Source organism: Ochlerotatus camptorhynchus, unplaced genomic scaffold (assembly GCF_037179485.1).
Source record: "Ochlerotatus camptorhynchus isolate MF236.1 unplaced genomic scaffold, CSIRO-AGI_Acam_v1.1 ptg000114l, whole genome shotgun sequence".
Lineage (NCBI taxonomy): Eukaryota > Metazoa > Arthropoda > Insecta > Diptera > Culicidae > Ochlerotatus > Ochlerotatus camptorhynchus.
Genome location: NW_027040604.1, coordinates 2,342,080 through 2,361,341, shown reverse-complemented (window position 1 = coordinate 2,361,341; position 19,262 = coordinate 2,342,080). Strand labels below are relative to the sequence as shown.

The 19,262-nt window shown below is 43.8% G+C and overlaps 2 protein-coding genes across 6 annotated transcripts in view; both read right to left on the bottom strand.

Annotated features, from left to right (window-relative positions):
- The window catches only part of cnn (centrosomin), a 106,078-nt gene that overhangs the window by 23,307 nt on the left and 63,509 nt on the right, over positions 1 to 19,262 (bottom strand). For all 5 annotated transcript variants that reach the window (XM_065220035.1, XM_065220036.1, XM_065220037.1 and 2 more), the window contains 2 exons: positions 17,398 to 17,904; positions 16,162 to 16,353 (listed from right to left, as the gene is read on the bottom strand). In XM_065220035.1, coding sequence (XP_065076107.1) covers positions 16,162 to 16,353; positions 17,398 to 17,904 — 699 coding nt within the window. The remainder of the gene's footprint in view (positions 1 to 16,161; positions 16,354 to 17,397; positions 17,905 to 19,262) is intronic.
- Positions 16,392 to 17,337, bottom strand: LOC135699756 (uncharacterized). The gene is made up of 3 exons (XM_065220077.1): positions 17,152 to 17,337; positions 16,597 to 17,082; positions 16,392 to 16,530 (listed from the first exon to the last, which is right to left on the bottom strand). Exons 1-3 carry the CDS (start codon positions 17,335 to 17,337, stop codon positions 16,495 to 16,497), a joined length of 708 nt encoding a protein of 235 aa, XP_065076149.1. The 3' UTR covers positions 16,392 to 16,494.

Genomic DNA, 19,262 nt, shown 5'->3' with positions numbered 1-19,262 from the left:
GAGAAGGATTAGTATTTTCCATTTAATTCCACTACTTTATTTGCTTATCCTTGACAGATACGCGTATTTCGTCTACAATGTGCAGACTTCTTCAGTGTCTTGTACTAATACTCGATAGTCGATAGTCGAGTATTAGTACAAGACACTGAAGAAGTCTGCACATTGTAGACGAAATACGCGTATCTGTCAAGGATAAGCAAATAAAGTAGTGGAATTAAATGGAAAATACTAATCCTTCTTTCTCTCATTATACAGGTATTCCACTAAGACGCCCACATACATCAGGACTTATATGGTTTATTTTTTCAGTGTAGTTTAAAATCAGAAATATGCAATCCTAAACTTGTATGGGAATGTGCTATATGTCACTTCAGAAATTGGCCTGTCGAAACCAAGTGAACCTATATTGAGTTCCTGGCCACTGTGGAACTCAAGCGAGTGAAAGAGCCGACATTTTAGCAAGGCTCGGATCACCTCAACCAGTGATGGCATAAACATTAGCAAATAGATTTTTTTTCCGCTCTCAGTATTGTTTTATTGTTACTTTGCTTTCTTTTACGATAAGGATTGCCGTTCTCACCATGGCATATTTGACCGATGAGGCAATGCACATAGATGTTAAATCTTTAGGTTAAAGCCTAGTATACAGATCGAAGCGAAACGAAAATTGAAGCACGCGAAAAATCATGAAATTTCGCTAGCTAAAAAGGTTGTGAAAAAATGTTTGTTGAACATTTTCCAGTTTCCTTTTTTCGCAGTTTACAGTTCTTGTGAATCGAAATCGATCAGTTTACACCTGGTCGAAAGAGGTAGTCTACCTAGGCCTAACATTAGACAGCAAGCTGATTTTCAGGGAGCACGTTGACAAAACCAAAACCAAATGCAACATCTTGATAAGATCATTGTATCCAGTTATCAACAGGAGGTCTACCCTGTCCTTGAAAAATAAGCTTGCTGTCTACAAATCATCCTTCCCGGAATAGAATACGGGATGCCAATCTGGAAGAGTTGCGCGAAAAGCCACCATCTCAAATTATAAAGGATCCAGAATAAGATCCTGAGGATGATTGTCAATAGTCCATCGCGGACTAGGAACTCTGAGGTCCACCGCCTGGCTGGTCTTCAGAAACTGATACGTCGAGTCACTTTTATCAAGCACCCCGAATGCCTCAAAATTTTTGTTAATATTTATGGATGTCCGGCACCAGAGGTCGTATTCCACCTGTACCGCAACAACGCTGGTGAAATTACCGAAATAACATTTAAGTTTGTCAAGTTGGGATGACTCTCCAATATCTGTAAAACCAGGCAACTTTTTTTTTGGTGTGATTGCTTTGATAAAAAAGAGCGCAAAATTTCATCTCTACCGAGGGGGCAGCAAAACACATACATCTTTGAGCGCAAATTGTTCGCCTTGTTTACGTTCGTGTTTTATCATAGAATTTGTGTGTGTAAATCTGGTTTTTAGTGTTCAAAATTGTGCGTAAACAATACTATTTTCGACAATCTCTCCGAAACGTGTGGAATATCGATAAATTTCGTGCTGTCGTTTGCTGTAATCAACACGTCATCCTCGCATCATTGAATCTCGACCCGTCTCCATTTTTTCACTGTGCAGCTCCGTCAAAGCAGAATAGACCAAAAACAATGCGGAGAATGTCAGCTCGTTATCAACGAGCTCGAGCCGCTGCGCTGTGGTTTTTGCGAAACATTTTACCACATCAGCCAGCAGTGTTGCGGTATTAATATCCGCAATCTGAAGGAACCATTATCAGCTGGAAAGATAGTCTTCGTTTGCAATTCCTGTCGTGGGGTTCTACAGGGCCGCTCTATCCGCTGTTTCATCGACGATCAGCAGCAACAACAAATGCAACCCCCCTCGCTTGCTTCGTTGCCAGATCAGGTTCGGCAACTGCATGATGCCGTGTCTGAGCTAAGTAAAAAAGTCGACAATTTCTCTGCTAAAGGGTGATACGGTCAAAATTTGGTCAATATCAACTTGACGTATTTCTTTCAATTTTGCATTTAAAAAACCTGAACACCCCTTATTTTGAAGGTGTGTGTGTGTAGAATGTTGCTCCTATTTTGATTTTGGAATTCACTCTTCAGTTGTCAAAATGCCGTCCAAGCAAGAAGAGCAGCGTATCAAAATTTTGCTCGCGCATCGCGAAAATCCGAGCTACTCGCACGCAAAGTTGGCAAAATCGCTAAAAGTTGCCAAATCAACCGTTACAAATGTAATTAAAGTGTTTGGGGAACGTTTGTCGACAGCCAGGAAGTCTGGATCGGGGGGAAATCGAAAACCGGAAGCCGCTGAGACGACAAAGAGAGTTGCCGGTAGTTTCAAGCGAAACCCTAACCTCTCTCTCCGAGATGCCGCAAATAAGCTGGGTGTATCGTCTACAACCGTGCATCGAGCCAAAAAACGAGCCGGACTATCGACTTACAAGAAGGTAGTGACTCCAAATCGCGATGATAAACAAAATACGACGGCCAAAGCGCGATCCCGGAGGCTGTACACGACGATGCTGACGAAGTTTGACTGCGTAGTAATGGACGACGAAACCTACGTCAAAGCCGACTACAAGCAGCTTCCGGGACAGGAGTTTTATACGGCAAAAGGAAGGGGAAAGGTAGCAGATGTTTTCAAGCACATGAAACTGTCAAAGTTCGCAAAGAAATATCTAGTTTGGCAAGCCATCTGTACCTGTGGCTTGAAAAGCAGCATTTTCATAGCTTCCGGGACTGTCAACCAAGAAATTTACGTGAAAGAGTGTTTGAATAAACGTCTGCTGCCTTTCCTGAAGAAACACGGTTGTTCCGTACTGTTTTGGCCGGATTTGGCATCTTGCCATTACGGTAAAAAGGCCATGGAGTGGTACGCCGCCAACAACGTGCAGGTGGTTCCCAAGGACAAGAACCCTCCCAACACGCCAGAGCTCCGCCCAATTGAGAAATACTGGGCTATTGTCAAGCGGAACCTAAAGAAGACCAAAAAAACTGCTAAGGGCGAGCAGCAGTTCAAGGCAAACTGGCTCTCTGCGGCGAAGAAGGTGGATAAGGTGGCTGTACAAAATCTGATGGCAGGGGTCAAGCGTAAGGCCCGGCAATTCGGATTTGGAAAAGCGGAAGCCTAACTGAATATTTTTTCTGAATTTTATACTAATTGAACTTGAAAAAGAAATTTAATTTGATTTTTTAAATAAACGATTTAACCGATTTACACGCGTTTTCCCTTGACCAAATTTTGACCGTATCACCCTTTAAGCCACAACGCAACCCGTCACTGAGTGCTACACCAGTTTGGCCCAAACCGGGTGCAAAACGCCGTCGTGAAGACCGACCTGATATTGACGTGCCAACCGTAAATGGAACGAAAACAATTGACTTGAGTGGTCTTTCGGTTCCCTCTATTGCTCCTAGTGCACCTCCGGAGAAATTCTGGCTATATCTTTCTCGCCTGAACCCGCTCATCACCGATCACGACGTGCAGAGTATTGTGTCGCGCTGCTTGAGCTTAACTGAACCTGTCGATGTGGTGCGTTTGGTTGTCAGAGGAAACGTCGTATCCAGTATGACATTTGTGTCATTCAAGATCGGTTTGGATCCTTGTTTGAAAGATGCTGCACTCGATCTGGATTACAGTTGACACCATCGCCACAACTTCATCGGATCCGGGACACCCTAAAACAGGCACTAAGGAAGCTCCCGAGCCCCCGACCCAGTCGCGCTTGCTGCTGACATCCACCATCGTCATCGTCTCGGTCCTGTGGTCGGTGGTGGTATCGGGGGCTTCCGGCCTGCAACTCCAGGCGAGTATAATTGCGATTTCGAACTTTCGGTACCTGATTTCCCTTCAACTTCCAGTTCGCGTAGTGGCATCTTGAGTGGTCTCCGGATTTACTACCAAAATGTGCGTGGGCTGCGGACTAAAATCGACCCGTTTTTCCTGGCTGTCTCGGAGGCTGAGTACGATTTGATTGTTCTGACAGAAACGTGGCTGGATGACCGGATTTACTCACCGCAGCTGTTTGGATCGCATTATTCCGTCTTCAGAACTGACCGCTCTCCCCTAAACAGTCAAAAATTGCGTGGTGGTGGGGTTCTGATCGCCGTCACAACGAAACTGACCAGCTAGGTAAGTACCTCGCCCATTTCAAGTCTGCTAGAGCAAATCTGGATTGTTGTGGATCTGCCAAGAACCAAGCTCAGTGTAGGCGCAGTCTACCTACCCCCCGACCGAAAAAACGACTGCACGATCATCCATGAGCACGTTAATTCGTTGGGCTCGATTTCGTCTCAATTGTGCCCCAATTCTCCCGCTTTCCTATTTGGCGACTACAACCAAGCTGGTTTACAGTGGCGTTTCTCTGACAGTGGCACACCATTCATTGATCCTCTGCTATCGCATATGCCGGTTGCTTGCTGTGAACTTCTGGACGGATTTAACATTCATGGGTTCACTCAGGCGAACATTTTTCCCAACCGTAATGGACGTTTGTTAGATCTTGTTCTGGCAAATGACTCAGCATTACCAGACACTTCTGTTTCTCTACCGGTCGAGCCACTGATCGATCTAGATGCCGACCATCCCGCTCTCGTCGTGCCTCTAAGTTTATGCACTCCAATTGAATATATACCGTTTTCCGAGGGGGTCGACTCTATCTACGATGCAGAAAAGATTGTGTTTAGCTGTGGATAGCTGCACGCACGCTGAGTATATAGAAGGAAGATTTATGTCGATTTTGAAGATTTCCTGCAAAAAGATGAAGCGCGATGCAAGTAGATGCGAGAAATAAAAGATGATTTTTCGAAGATTGATTCGCTAGTGTGAGATTTTTTGAGCATCTAGAATTGAGATTTAGATGTGTCGCCCCCCTCGCCGTTTTCCGAGTGCTGCTTTCTGGACTTTCGCCGGGCCGATTACACTGCATTGAACAATGCGCTTGCGGAAATAGATTGGCACTGTATCGAAACGGCCGCTAGTGTCAATGATGCTGTGGATTGTTTCAGCTCTGCGCTGGAAGAAGTTATTTTCCGCACTGTCCCAGCAAGACGTCCCCCGCAGAAGCCTCCATGGTTGAACTCACGCCTACGTAAACTAAAACGTCAGCGCTCCGCCGCACTCCGAAGGTACTGCAGCTCTCGCTCACCGTTCTACAAGCAACAGTTTAATTTCGCAAGTCGTCGGTATCGAAACTACAACCACTTCCTCTATAATCGGCACGTGAGACGCACGGAAGCGAACCTTCGGTCGAACCCGAAAGGTTTTTGGTCGTTTGTAAATTCAAAACGGAAAGAATCCGGGCTGCCTTGTTCCATGTTCCTCGGAGTTGATACGGCCTGCAGCGAAAGTGAAAAATGCAGCTTGTTTGCTCGTCAATTGAAACAAGTCTTCCACGATTTTTCCGCTTCACCGACACAGGTGTTGGTCGCAACCTCCGGGATGCCACGTGATGTTTTTAGTTTTGACATACCTCACATCACTGAAGACATGGTGATAGCCGCAACACGCAAAATGAAGAACTCATTCGCCGCTGGTCCTGACGGAATTCCCTCGTCAGTTTTAAAACGATGTGCAGTCAACCTCTGCCTTCCACTTGCGCGACTTTTTAATTTCTCGGCACAGCAAAGTGAATTCTTCTCCCGCTGGAAGCTTTCCTATCTGTTTCCAATTCACAAAAAAGGAGACAAACGGAATGTCGCTAATTATCGTGGGATTTCCTCCATTTCGGTTTCCACGAACCTGGTGCAGTTTACCTCTGACTGTCTGCGAACCTTGGATGCTGGATGGCAAGTTGATGCTGCATACATGGACTTAAAAGCCGCTTTTGACAGGGTGGATCATGAAATCCTGTTTGCTAAGTTGGATATACATACTAGGTGTCTCGTCTACGGCTGTGAAATGGTTCAGATCGTACTTAGTGAATCGCTTTGTACGAGTCAAGATTGGCGCGACGGATTCAAATGTTTTCTCAAACAACTCGGGAGTCCCGCAAGGCAGCAACCTGGGACCTCTGCTGTTTTCGATCTTTTTAAACGACATCGCTCTGTTGTTACCATCTGGATGTCGTCTTTTTCACGTAGATGACGCCAAAATCTACAAAATTATCAAAAGCCTCTCGGACTGTTGGGATCTCCAGCATATGCTATGTATTTTCGCTGACTGGTGCACGAGAAATTTGATGGGCCTGAGCATCGAAAAATGCAACGTCATCTCCTTTCACCGTAAAAACGAACCAATTATGTTTGACTATGTGCTCTTTGGACGTTGCATTGCCCGTGTAGAACAAATAAAGGATCTCGGTGTTACTCTGGACTGCGGGCTCACCTTCAAAATCCATTATGACGACATCATTTCCCGAGCCAATCGCCAACTGGGTTTTATTTTCAAAATTGCCGATGAGTTCCGGGACCCGTTATGCCTCAGATCACTTTACTGCTCACTTGTGCGGTCTATATTAGAATCAAGTGCAGTTGTATGGTGCCCTTTCCAAGCCACTTGGATCGCTAGAATCGAATCTGTTCAACGAAAGTTTGTGAGATATGCTCTTCGTTTCTTGAACTGGCGTGACTCATCGAACCTGCCACCGTACGAGGAGCGTTGCCGTCTTCTGGGCATCGAACCGCTAGTGGTGCGACGGACGGTCGCTCAAGCTATGTTTGCTGGAAAGCTTCTCACGGGTGACATCGACTGTCCAACGTTGCTGGCCCAGCTAAATATGTATGCTCCTGAGAGACTCCTCGTCAACGCGAATTTCTGTTTTTGGAGCCACGAGGCAGAAATTATACGCAGAATGAGCCAATTCGTGCAATCAGCCGACAATTTAACTACTTTTATTGCGAATTTGACTTTAACGTATCAGCAAATGTGGGCTACAAAATGGTGAGTTGACAACCTGGAAGGAGCGGAATACCTAGCCCTGGTCCTCACAAGTTCCTACTTCACGCCTCCTCGAGTCATATGATAACAAAAGACTACCAGCTGAAACATGGACACAGCTGGTTGGCGTAGCCTGGGCAATGTTGCCAGTCCGGCAATAGCAAAGTGAAGAGGTGCGACGCGAACACTGGCGCGGTAACCATAGTACGGTGATAGAGGAAATGCTTCACCAAACCTGAGCGTCTGCTCACCATGGAGGTGCGGCTCAAAACGGCGTCTGTTCTCCATGTTAGGAGCGGCTGATCACCGTCCTAGTGCCAGCGTGGGACTCTAAACAGAGCTGTGCACGATGGTCCCCCGGCGAGACAGGGGGTTGGGGCAGGCCCAACAAGCCGCCCTGGAAAAAAACAAAGTTGCAAATACCGAAGAAAGAAATACGGATCGGAACAATCGGCACAGACCTACGCGACGAAATAAGGACTACGATTGGAAACTCGGAACATGGAACTGCAAATCGCTCGGCTTCCCGGGTTGCGATAGGTTAATCTATGACGAACTTCAACCACGCAACTTCGAAGTCGTAGCACTGCAGGAACTTTGCTGGACGGGACAAAAGGTATGGAAAAGCGGGCATCGAGCGGCTACTTTCTACCAGAGCTGTGGCACCACCAACGAGCTGGGAACCGGCTTTGTAGTGCTGGGTAAGATGCGCCAACGCGTGATTGGTTGGCAGCCGATCAATGCGAGGATGTGCAAGTTGAGGATTAAGGGCCGTTTCTTCAACTACAGCATCATCAACGTGCACTGCCCACACGAAGGGAGACCCGACGACGAGAAAGAAGCGTTCTATGCGCAGCTGGAGCAGGTGTACGACGGCTGTTCGCAACGGGACGTCAAAATCGTCATCGGCGACATGAACGCTCAGGTAGGACGGGAGGCAATGTATAGACCGGCAATCGGGCCAAACAGCCTGCATGCCGTATCGAACGACAACGGCCAACGATGCGTGAACTTTGCAGCCTCCTGGGGTATGGTAGATCGAAGTACCTTTTTCCCCCGCAAGGATATCCACAAAGCCACCTGGAGATCACCTGACCAACACACAGAAAATCAAATCGATCACGTTCTAATCGACGGGAAATTCTTCTCCGACATTATCAACGTCCGCACGTACCGCAGTGCGAACATAGATTCGGACCACTACCTAGTTGCAGTATGCATGCGCTCAAAACTCTCGACGGTGCATAACACACGTCGAAGTCGAACGCCACGACCCAACATTGAGCAACTACGGGACACCGGAGCTGCCCAGGACTACGCGCAGCAGCTGGAAGTTGCACTACCCACGGAAGAGCAGCTTGGCGCAGCTTCTCTTGAAGATGGCTGGAGGGACATCCGTTCAGCCATAGGTAGTACTGCTGTAGCGGCACTAGGTACTACAATCCCGGACCGAAGAAATGACTGGTTTGACGGCGAATGCAAACTGTTAGTAGAGGAGAAGAATGCAGCACGGGCGAGAATGCTGCAACACCGCACGAGATTGAATGTGGAGCGATACAGACAAGCGCGGAACAGACAAAACTCGGTTTTCCGAAGGAAGAAGCGTCAGCAGGAAGATCGAGATCGCGAGGCGATGGAAAATCTGTACCGCGTAAACGACACACGGAAGTTCTACGAGAAGCTAAATAGTTCGCGCAAAGGCTACGTGCCGCAAGCCGATATGTGCAAGGACTTGGACGGTAACCTTCTCACGAACGAGTGTGAGGTGATTGAGAGGTGGAAGCAGTACTATGACGAGCACCTCAACGGTGAAGCAGCAGAAAACGAAGGTGGCACGGCAACAGACCTTGGAGCATGCGCAGAAGACGACAGGCTACCGGCCCCTGATCTTCAAGAAGTTGAGGAGGAGATCGGTCGGCTGAAGAACAACAAAGCAACTGGTGTAGATCAACTACCAAGTGAGCTATTGAAATACGGTGGTGAAGCACTGGCTAGAGCGCTGCACTGGGTAATTGCCAAGATTTGGGAGGAGGAGATATTACCGGAGGAGTGGATGGAAGGTGTCGTATGCCCAATCTACAAAAAGGGCGACAAGTTGGATTGCTGCAACTACCGCGCGATCACACTGCTGAGCGCCGCCTACAAGGTACTCTCCCAAATTCTATGCCGCCGTCTGTCACCATATGCAAGAGAGTTCGTGGGGCAATACCAGGCGGGATTCATGGGTGCCCGCGCTACCACGGACCAAATTTTCGCGATTCGGCAGGTTCTGCAGAAATGCCGCGAATACAACGTGCCCACACATCATTTGTTCATCGATTTCAAATCCGCATACGACACAATCGATCGAGATCAGCTATGGCAGATTATGCACGAGTACGGATTTCCGGATAAACTGACGCGATTGGTCAAGGCGACGATGGATCGAGTGACGTGCGTTGTTCGAGTATCGGGGACACTCTCGAGTCCCTTTGAATCTCGAAGGGGGTTACGGCAGGGTGATGGACTTTCGTGTCTGCTGTTCAACATCGCGTTAGAAGGTGTGATCAGAAGAGCTGGGATAGACACGAGTGGCACGATATTCAGGAAGTCCATCCAGCTCCTTGGTTTCGCCGATGACATTGACATTATGGCACGGAACTTTGAGATGATGGCGGAAACGTACATCAGACTGAAGGCTGAAGCTAGACGGATTGGACTTGCCATCAACGCATCAAAGACAAAATATATGAAAGCAAGAGGTTCTAGGGAAGACAATGTTAGCCTCCCACCCCGAGTTCAGATTGACGGTGACGAAATCGAGGTGGTCGATGAGTTCGTGTATTTGGGCTCACTGGTGACCGCCGAAAATGATACCAGCAGAGAAATTCAAAGACGCATTATGGCAGGGAATCGTGCCTACTTTGGACTCCGGAGGACGCTCCGGTCGAATAAAATTCGCCGCCGCACGAAGTTGACTGTCTACAAGACGCTGATTAGACCGGTGGTCCTTTACGGCCACGAGACCTGGACTATGCTCGTGGAGGACCAACGCTTGGTGTTTTCGAACGGAAGGTGTTGCGTACCATCTACGGTGGAGTGCAGATGGATGACGGAACGTGGAAGAGGCGAATGAACCACGAATTGAACCAGCTGCTGGGAGAACCATCCATCGTCCACATTGCAAAAATTGGGCGACTACGGTGGGCTGGGCACGTCGTAAGAATGCCGCACGACGACCCAGTGAAAATGGTTCTAGAAAGCGACCCAACAGGAACAAGAAGAAGAGGCGCGCAGCGGGCAAGGTGGATCGACCAAGTAGAAGGTGACCTGCGGACCCTTCGCAGACTACGAGGTTGGCGAACTGTGGCCATGGATCGAGTAGAGTGGAGACGACTTCTTCGGACAGCAGAGGACAACAAGGCCTTAGCCTGATTGGTAAGGTAAGTAAGTATCAGCAAATGTGTTTCGTCACCGGTTACTTGACCGTTTTCGTTTCGTTGACCATAACTATTTAGATTAAGTTTTATTCATTAAGACATTAATTGTCAGTTGAATTATTAAATAAACAAATAAACAAATAAACAATAATTGGAACACAGGAAGGATGTCACCATTTTGTGTGAAAAGTTCCATCATGTTTTGGATCAATCCATCGAGACATGGAATGAAAACTGCTCTTCGATAGTATTCCTCTGGTGTTTTTACTGGTTGATTTGCAGGTATTGTTAGCTTGGATGCACGTGGAGTCGTAATTGCGCTATTAAAAACAGACATATGCAGCTTTGAGGTTGCATTGATAATTTCAGCCAATTTTGCTTTGGAAGCTGATCAGGAAAATCACTGTAACTGTATGCATACTTGCCTGAAGACGATGGTTGGGAGACCCCACCACCGAACTCGACCGCAGGTCCAGAACGACGCTGATGGCAGGAAATAGAGTGACGTTGATTACGGGAAACAGCTAGCGCGACTGGATCGAGTGGTTCGAGGTCTCCCATAATGCGACAGGCAGTGCGTTCTGGTTTACAGCGTTCCAATTCTGCATCAGCTTACTGGGTCTAGTCCGGAGATGGGAGTTGAGCACTCGGAAGGTCCCGGAACAGGAGAGATCGTGATGGCAGGCGTGTTTAAACGAGGCATCCACATGTTTTTTGAAGCGTCTTCAAATTCACGGAACAAAATTCCTTTCAGCCATGTATCCGATGTAAGAGCAACTTCACGTAGTTTGGAAGTCAATCCGACTTTGTACGATATATAACTCATATGGCTGATGTCGGATCGTTTTTTAACTAGCGGCACAACCTTAATCGGATCATCGCACTGTACACAACCTTTGACCAGCTTCTCGATTGATTCCGATTTCACGCTAGGATGTATACGAGAAAGGTACAGCGAAAAACGGCTCAGTGGGTTCAGGGACAGTAAAGACATTGTCATCCGTTACTGCTTTAGTACCACCAACAAGTGGTTTGCTGATGAGCGAGCCTTCATCACGGCGCCGCTTTAATGGCGGTTGACGCATAAGATCGCCGGAACTTAAGTGTGTTGGAGTTGCCAATGCGATTCGTTTCGACAGCTGTGCGATCTGCTGTCCTTGCTTAGTCATTTCCTTCCTAAGCTCAGCGTGTGCGATTTCCTGTTTCCTGACGAAACAGCAGTTTTGAAACGGGCACATTTCATCAGCTTCGCGCACTCGTTGCACATCCAAAACAAGAAAAGCCTTGTTCAACTTTGTGTCGCCGTATTTCAGGTGAATCCTCCTGTCGCAAAAAGCCATGCAGCAGACGGATTCTTCATCGCCTTTAGCTGGTTTAGCGCATTGGTCACTGGCGGAAGTCATGCTGACTCAGTTTCCATATCTAATTTAGAAACAGCGGTGGAGATGCTCTAATACGCAAGGAGGAGTTGGATTCTGCAGAGCGTCTAATATCGACAATAACACAACAGTAAACACTACAAGATGTCCGATTAGATAAATTTTTCACTGTTTTCACATATAGACGGAAATCGCAAATCCAAATAGACGATTATCGCAACGAACTGCACTTTCCACTAACAACCGGTAAAATTTTGCAAGTCTACAGAACGGGAAAAACGAAGAACGATAGCCCGTGTGATAATAAATCATCAAATTTAACAGAATCACGACGATGTGAATAACAACAACGATTGTCGACGATGATATATTGATATTGCTTTTACAAGCTCCTATGGTATTGCGAGACTATTCACAACGTGTAATGGTGTATTCAGATCTGAGCGTGCATTAGCGGATCTGTGCAAAATTTGCGTTGGAATGAGAGTTGAATCGACGCAAAAATGATTCCGCTGAATTTAGGAATTAGGATAGGCTCAAAATCATCGAAAAAATCATTCTCAAGCAACACCGAGTAATTCAGTTACTTGAAACTAGCGAAGTAAGTCTACTTATTAATAAGTTTCTATTATAAAGATATATTTCGCTGAATTTAAAATAAATTCCCTGAGTTACCCTGATTTTCCAGGTCCAAAAATGAATTTCCTGGTATTCCCTGTTTTTCAGGTAGTCGACACCCTGTAATGGCATTGGTCCCGAGACCGAGCAAATCACGAAAATCGATTATAATTAATGTCAAATGCTGATTTTTGGGAACACCCTACCACGAAAGGGACCACCCTAATGGAGAAATAAAAAGTACGTATCAAGAGCAAATTTTCATTACGTCGAAAGTAACAAAAGTAAACAAAGTCGAGCTATCAGTGTCAATCGATTCTCCTGCTATTACACTATATACTGTCCGAATATAGGATCACCTCCCATTTTTAAATTTATTTACCAGTCAAATTGCTTTTTGACGTAATCACCTTCCGATCAAAATAGTTTTCGATGTTACTTAAGTCACCCGATTTCTATGGAGATGCCGTTTGACTTAAGTAACAGCGCTGAGAAACACGTGAAAAGTGTACGTTCGTCGTTTCGCTTTCTCATTATTAAAGTGAATAAATCGAACTGTTTGTTGCTAAGATGATTTCGGTGGTCCTAAAATGATGAATGGGCTGCACCTAAGGCAGTGCTGGTAGTGAGTATGTGATATAATAGTAGTGACTTTAGTGACTATAATAACGAAAATAGTGACCAAATAGTGACTTTTAAGCAATAAAAAAGTGACCAATAGTGACATTTATTGATCGGAAAGATATGGTTCCAATCTTCCGTTGATTGCGATTCCACTTCGAGAAATTTTATAAACTCACAAACCCATCATGCGCATTTTTCATGTTTAAGGATCCCATTGTCCTCAAAAAATGAGTATAAATTGAATTAGCTATTTTTTAAACAAACTATCTACTAAGTTAATATAAGATCCAAATCACACATTGATGATTACATAGATCACAAAATTGAGGCAAAGAGAAAAAAGTTAAATTTCAAAGATTTAGACAAATTTTGATAATTTTAGGGCAGTCAATTTTAAATATCTAGGATGTAGAAGAAGCCATGCGATTAGCGATTAGTATTTTAATTAAAAAAATCGTTCTCCTCTTTGAAGCCGCTGTAGCGCACTGGTCGTCTCCATTCCTTCCAAGAAGAGAATCTTCTGTAACACATAGAAACAAATTCATAACTGTGGGACCTAGACTTGGACCTAGACAACTTTTCTAGATCGCAGTTCAAAAAAATATCTCATTAGTATGGAACGAAGAAAATTATCACAGATGGAAATATCACGGACATAAAGCAAAACTTGAATGCATCTAGGATTAAAAATCTCGATCGTGAAAAATTAGGGATTTAAGGATGCATTTTAGAATTTTGGACAAGGGGTAAGTCACTCAACACATTGTGCCGAAATTAAATTCGGCACAACTTCGTAACATCCATCGGCACATCTTCGGCTCAATTTCGTAGGTATTGGTACATTTTAAATAAAATGGGAGCACTGCTGGATAACTGTCATTGAAGTTGTTCACAACATTACGTGCTGTTTGACTGTATATTCAGTAACATCCTCTAATTGAACATATCAGAGGAACTCAGACCAGCAGTTAACTTATAGATCTAAATACGAAATGCAGGTTCTAGAGTGGCTCAAGAGAAAGAGGAAGTTAATCAGACTCCATTAATACCCTTAATTCGAATAATGATGCAATGCACATCAAACAAACTACAGAAATCTATTCATCATCCTCTATAGTCGATTTTGATTTATGTTCCCCACCGGTTCCAACTCTTTCCGGCCGCTAATATACCGTTGCTTTTCACATCACGAAAGGCTAGGTTTCTAATCTGCCTTTGAGGGAATTATAAAACCCTAAAACACAGGACTTTTATTATCCTATGAACCCAAAACACCAAAATTTCGCACACCCGCTTCTTTCCGTGTCATCCTCAATCCGATTTATCCCTGCGATTTCAAACCAAAACATTCAAGGTGTCAGAAATACCGGGTTCCCGGGATGGGTATGTTACAAACAATCACAACTTGCTCTATGACCGGCAAAATTGGCACACCTGTGGCACACTGACAAAAAAGATGACCCAAGGTTGGTGTGCGGAGTGACCTACCCCTTGGTTTTGAGCCATTTTTTTTTTCTTAAAAATTCGAGATCTCTAAGACAACCAAATTGAGAAAATTTCAATAACCGACATAATTTTGTATATTTTGTACCTATATAATGTAACTTAACAGTCCTTTAACAAGTATTTAAGCTTCTGAAAAATACAATATGTTATTATCATGGACATATTTTGTTTTTCTAAAACCTGGACCTGGAAATTTTACCGAATTATTTTTACGAAAAAATACAATACAATTTAATGGACTTAAAAAGGAACTCCTGATTCTGTGACATGATTTTTTCACGGTGTTTGGACAAATGCTAAAGCTACCGGGTGTCAGAGATTATTCATATTTCGAGAGCTTGAACACCTTCCTAGACTATTTGTTACATTTTAAGCTTGGAAAACATGCAAGATCTCGAAGGAAAATAGTCAGGCTTTTCTGACTAGAATTTGGTGATAGGTCTGAAACCAATTCGAGATCAAACAAAACAAATCAGAATTCACACGGATTTTTAATTAATATTTCTAACACACATTTGTTACCAAATAAATATGTGATTTGATGTAAGTTTTTAAAGTATTTTTTTTTTACTATCAACATTGGTAGTAAAAAAGTGACTTTAGTGTCTAAATTTTAAGGAATAGTGACTTTAGTGACCTTTTGATGAAAAAAGTAACTTTTTAGTGACTGGCTTGAAAATAGTGACCAAGTCACTAAAAAGTGACCTGCTACCAGCCCTGCTAAGGAGACGTAATTGATAATTCTCCCGAATATCCTGGTAAATACACTTTGACTCAAGTAACAATAGGGGCCCACCAAACGACGTATAATAACTTTTGACTCAAAAACCAGTATTTTTTAGCAAGCTAGCGATTTGCCTTTGTATGATTAAGACCCTGCTAAATATGTTAAACATTGCTATCACTATGAGATTATATGTGTTTAATTGGCAATAGGAATAACTTTTCGGTCATCAAAACAAAACTTAATTTTTCTCGGATTGGTGCGAATGTTACTTACGACATAATGAAAATTTGCTCTTGGTATAATGTTTTCGACAAGGAAGAAAATTACCAATTGATACGAAATTCTAAGATCCATTCTAAATTTTTTCTGAACTCTTACCATCACAAATTTTATGAAATTCCAAAACCATTCCACCCCAACTAGAAGCAACGCAACCGCGTTGAAATTGTGAGATTTGTGCCAATGAAATACCCTAATGCCCATCACCGAAGGAAAAGCTGCACATTTACAACAAATATGATTCAACATCAGTTACTCACTGTAGATCGCTGTGATCGCGCGCCTTCTTTTTCTTAGAACTATTTTTTTTTTTTGGTATTTAGCATATTCAAAAGATTAACTGATAAAAATTAACAAGAAACTGAAAACGATAACAGGATGCAATCATGCAACGGATGCATTGAATGACGAAATAGAAACGCTTTTATCGCCGGCCAAATAGGCTCAGAGCAGGTTTGGAAGGTTTCGGTGGAACCTAGTAATAGAAAGACGGGAAAATCAATCATGTTATTTCGGGAAAATTATTTGCTAAAGCCAAAGAACTGAGTTGTGCGCAATCTAAAGCATAACGCGTGCTTCCCAATAAACTAAAATCTACCTTCTTTACAGGATGTTCTTGGGGTTTCATTTCGGGACTCTGACAAACGGAAATCAGTTTACTCATACGAAAAAAAAACGTAGGTTGAATTGAGAAATTCGAACAAAAACAAAAAAAAATCAACTTACCGAGTTTCGCTTCAGCTGGGAAAGTTCCTTTTCCTGGTCGGTGATTGTCTTCACCAGCTTCTCCACCATCTTGGCCGTCTTGAACAGCTCGGTCGATTTTTCCTTCAGCTTGATTTCGGTGTCGTCCAGCTGGCACAGCTTGTCCGCCAGTTCCGACTTTGCCCCGAATAGGTCCTTCTTCAGACGCGTAACCTGCGGGGGCAATAGGGAGGCACATTTTCTTATTTGCGATTTTTTACTTGACTTTTTTTTAACGGTGAAATTTTTTCGAACAAAATGAGCAGTTTTTTTTTTAAATTTTAAAATAAATGTATTAAGCAGCATTAGGATGAGTCAGTTTCTGATTTTCGTTATGCCGGCGATCAAATCCTGCAAAAGAAGCACTTTTTAAATGGCAACGATCGACTTTAGAGGTACTTATTTAACTAGAACAACCTTAACTCGGTCGAAATACTGGTTTCTGCTAGGTTTGCTTGACAGTGGCCAATCTTTGGAAGAACTGCAACCCGGTGAAGGTTCGTTTTTCTTGATAAGCACTGAAATCTCCGGCTCGGATCCCGACTTCTTCCGGTTTAGGTAGGATATTTTGCTACTTTTGGTATTAATGGGACTCGAGGAATGTCTCATTCCAACGTATGTTTGGGACTTGCTTAACTTTAAGCTCCAATAATCGGAGGCACTGTTTCCCCCTTGAGGCGCCTTGGGCGAAGGGAAGCAGTCTAATTGTAGATTTTGTTTGCTGCTCAATTTAATTCCGATTTCCGAAGCCGGCATACTTTTGGGTCGGGTCTTGCTATGTCCCGACGAAGCTTGCACTTTCAGGTGCTCGATTTCGGCCAACAGTTTATGTCGTTCTTGTCTGAATTTGGAGGAATACTGGTTGCTAACATACTGGGAAGAATTCTTGGTAGCAATAATGTCCTACATGTTTTTGAAAGTTAAATTAAACAATTGTGTAGGATGGAAAACAAATGAAAGCGGAAGTATTACACTCATCTCATGAACCAAACGCGTTTGGTCGTTAATAATTTGAAGCTGTTTGCTGTTGTCCTCTTCGAGTCGGCGGTTGCGTTCGTTCAAATGGTCATTCAAAGACTTCAGAACCTTAACTTCCAAACTTAGATGCAACAGACGCTCTTCTTTTGCGTTCATGGCATTCTGGAGAAACTTGCTCATTTGCTGATAGAAATTGACCTTATTACTAGAATTTTGCTCATTCAAACTGTCTCGACTTACCTCCGCATCCATGCTGGATCTGTCGTTTTTGTCCAATTTATCCCTCATTTCGGCGCACTCGAATCGCATTTCGCCCAGCTCTAGCTCCAGCGCATTTATCTTGTGCTCTTTCTCCTCAAGCTGTTTGTGCAGATCGTCGATCCTCAGGGAGAGATCATCGTTTTGAACACGGAACTGCCGGATAGCGTTCTCCAGCTCCATCGTTTGCACCTTGTCCATCACGTTAACCTCGCGGTGTTCCATCTTCTCTAGGAAATCCAGCAAATTTGTGTCGTTGAAGCCAGTTCGCGTCTGATTGCCATGCTGCTGATGTTGACGATCGGCCGCTTCCACCTGTTTGATCTCCTGCTGGAGCATCTCTATCCGGTGTTCCATGTCGGAAATCACTTCACGGTGGTGATGCTCAACCTTGCGTTGGCCTTCCTCCATCATTTCCATCGCTTTGGCCGCCTGGTAGAGGAGGTCTTGCTTTTCCTGGAGATCCTTCCGGAGGGATTCGACTTCAACCTGAGGGAAAGGGAAGACAGGTTCGTGGTGTTAGTAGCGTATATCAAAAAGACAGCAACGTTTGCCACGTACTGCAGTATACGTTAATGTATTCATATTGAAGTATTCAGCGGATGGTGTCTCGTTGAGCGTTTACAGTTAGAAGAATTAGAGAGAACTCGTTTCAAACGACTGCGCCAGTCTATAGGTAGATGTAGTTCACATCAGTTTAAAATAGGTACCATAATTTATGCTTGGAGTGTAATGTACCTGTTGTCGGGGGTAGTTTTGTTTTTTAAATTTACATACACTGTACCAAAACAACATCCTCTGTACGAATGAAACCTCAAATCAAAACATCGAAAACGCTTTTTCGAATGTTAGCTTCAACCGGATGACCGGATGATGCTCCTTTTATTGATACGAAAAGCGAACGGGACGTCAGTTGAAATACGTAATGATCTCTGTAAAATGATTGTCATCCCAAATTGAAATGCATATGGTCAATGCACAGTGGGCCAGGAATTAAATTTAGCAGGAAAAAAAAATAACTTTCTGGGATCGCATCCAATTGAGTTGACGTCTTGAGTAAAGTTTCTTGGATTAATTAGGACTACAATTTGGTGGATAACAGCGGTTCAAGTTTTGGCCGCAAAGATGGCGCAGTGATACAAACTTTTTTAATTCGCAAGATAGAGGTTTGCTGTCTTCGGCAAAGTTGTAGAACGTAAAATTTTATGAAAAGTTGCCAAAGACATAAAAGTTGATACGAGTTATATCTTCTAAGAAGTCTTTTATCACAAACAAACAGACATAACACATTGAATATTTTCGCATCGTCGCTAAAGCACTACCGCCATCTGCTGAATATAATTTGATGGGTAGTACGCTGAACAGATGGCAGAGCGTGTAAACGTCAAACACAAGGATTATTGACTATGCGCGCCACAGGTGGCGGTACTACCAACTAAAAACATTTAAATTGACCGTTAAATACGTGTTCAATGAACAAATTGTCAGTGTTACATCTGTTTGTCTATGCTTTTATTATTTTCCCCCGACCGGTACTGATCAAGCCAATCTTTTCCAGATCGATGCTATTATTGGAGTACTAAAAATATATATATCACACGAAATTTGAAAAAATACAGTATTTTCTGAAGGAATTTTCTAAAAAATGCGCAATCGTACACAAATTGTCATCAATTATTTTAAATGCACATCAAATAGACTTTGATTGCTCAAAATATCTCAGAGGTAATTTGCGTATTCTCGGCAACCTAAGCAGCGACCATCTTTCTATAGCCTTTTTCTCACAGTAAAGCACGCATATGCAGTATTAGTTTGTTTACAATCTTTTGCTGCCAGCTGATCTAACA

Excerpts from the sequence above, each read along its gene's own strand:
- LOC135699756 (XM_065220077.1), bottom strand. The coding sequence starts at position 17,337 with ATGAGCAAGTTTCTCCAGAATGCCATGAACGCAAAAGAAGAGCGTCTG. Across the intron at positions 17,083-17,151 it reads GTTTGGTTCATGAGATGAGT|GACATTATTGCTACCAAGAA; the intron begins GTAATACTTCCG and ends AAAAACATGTAG. Across the intron at positions 16,531-16,596 it reads AGTATTTCGACCGAGTTAAG|GATTTGATCGCCGGCATAAC; the intron begins GTTGTTCTAGTT and ends CTTCTTTTGCAG.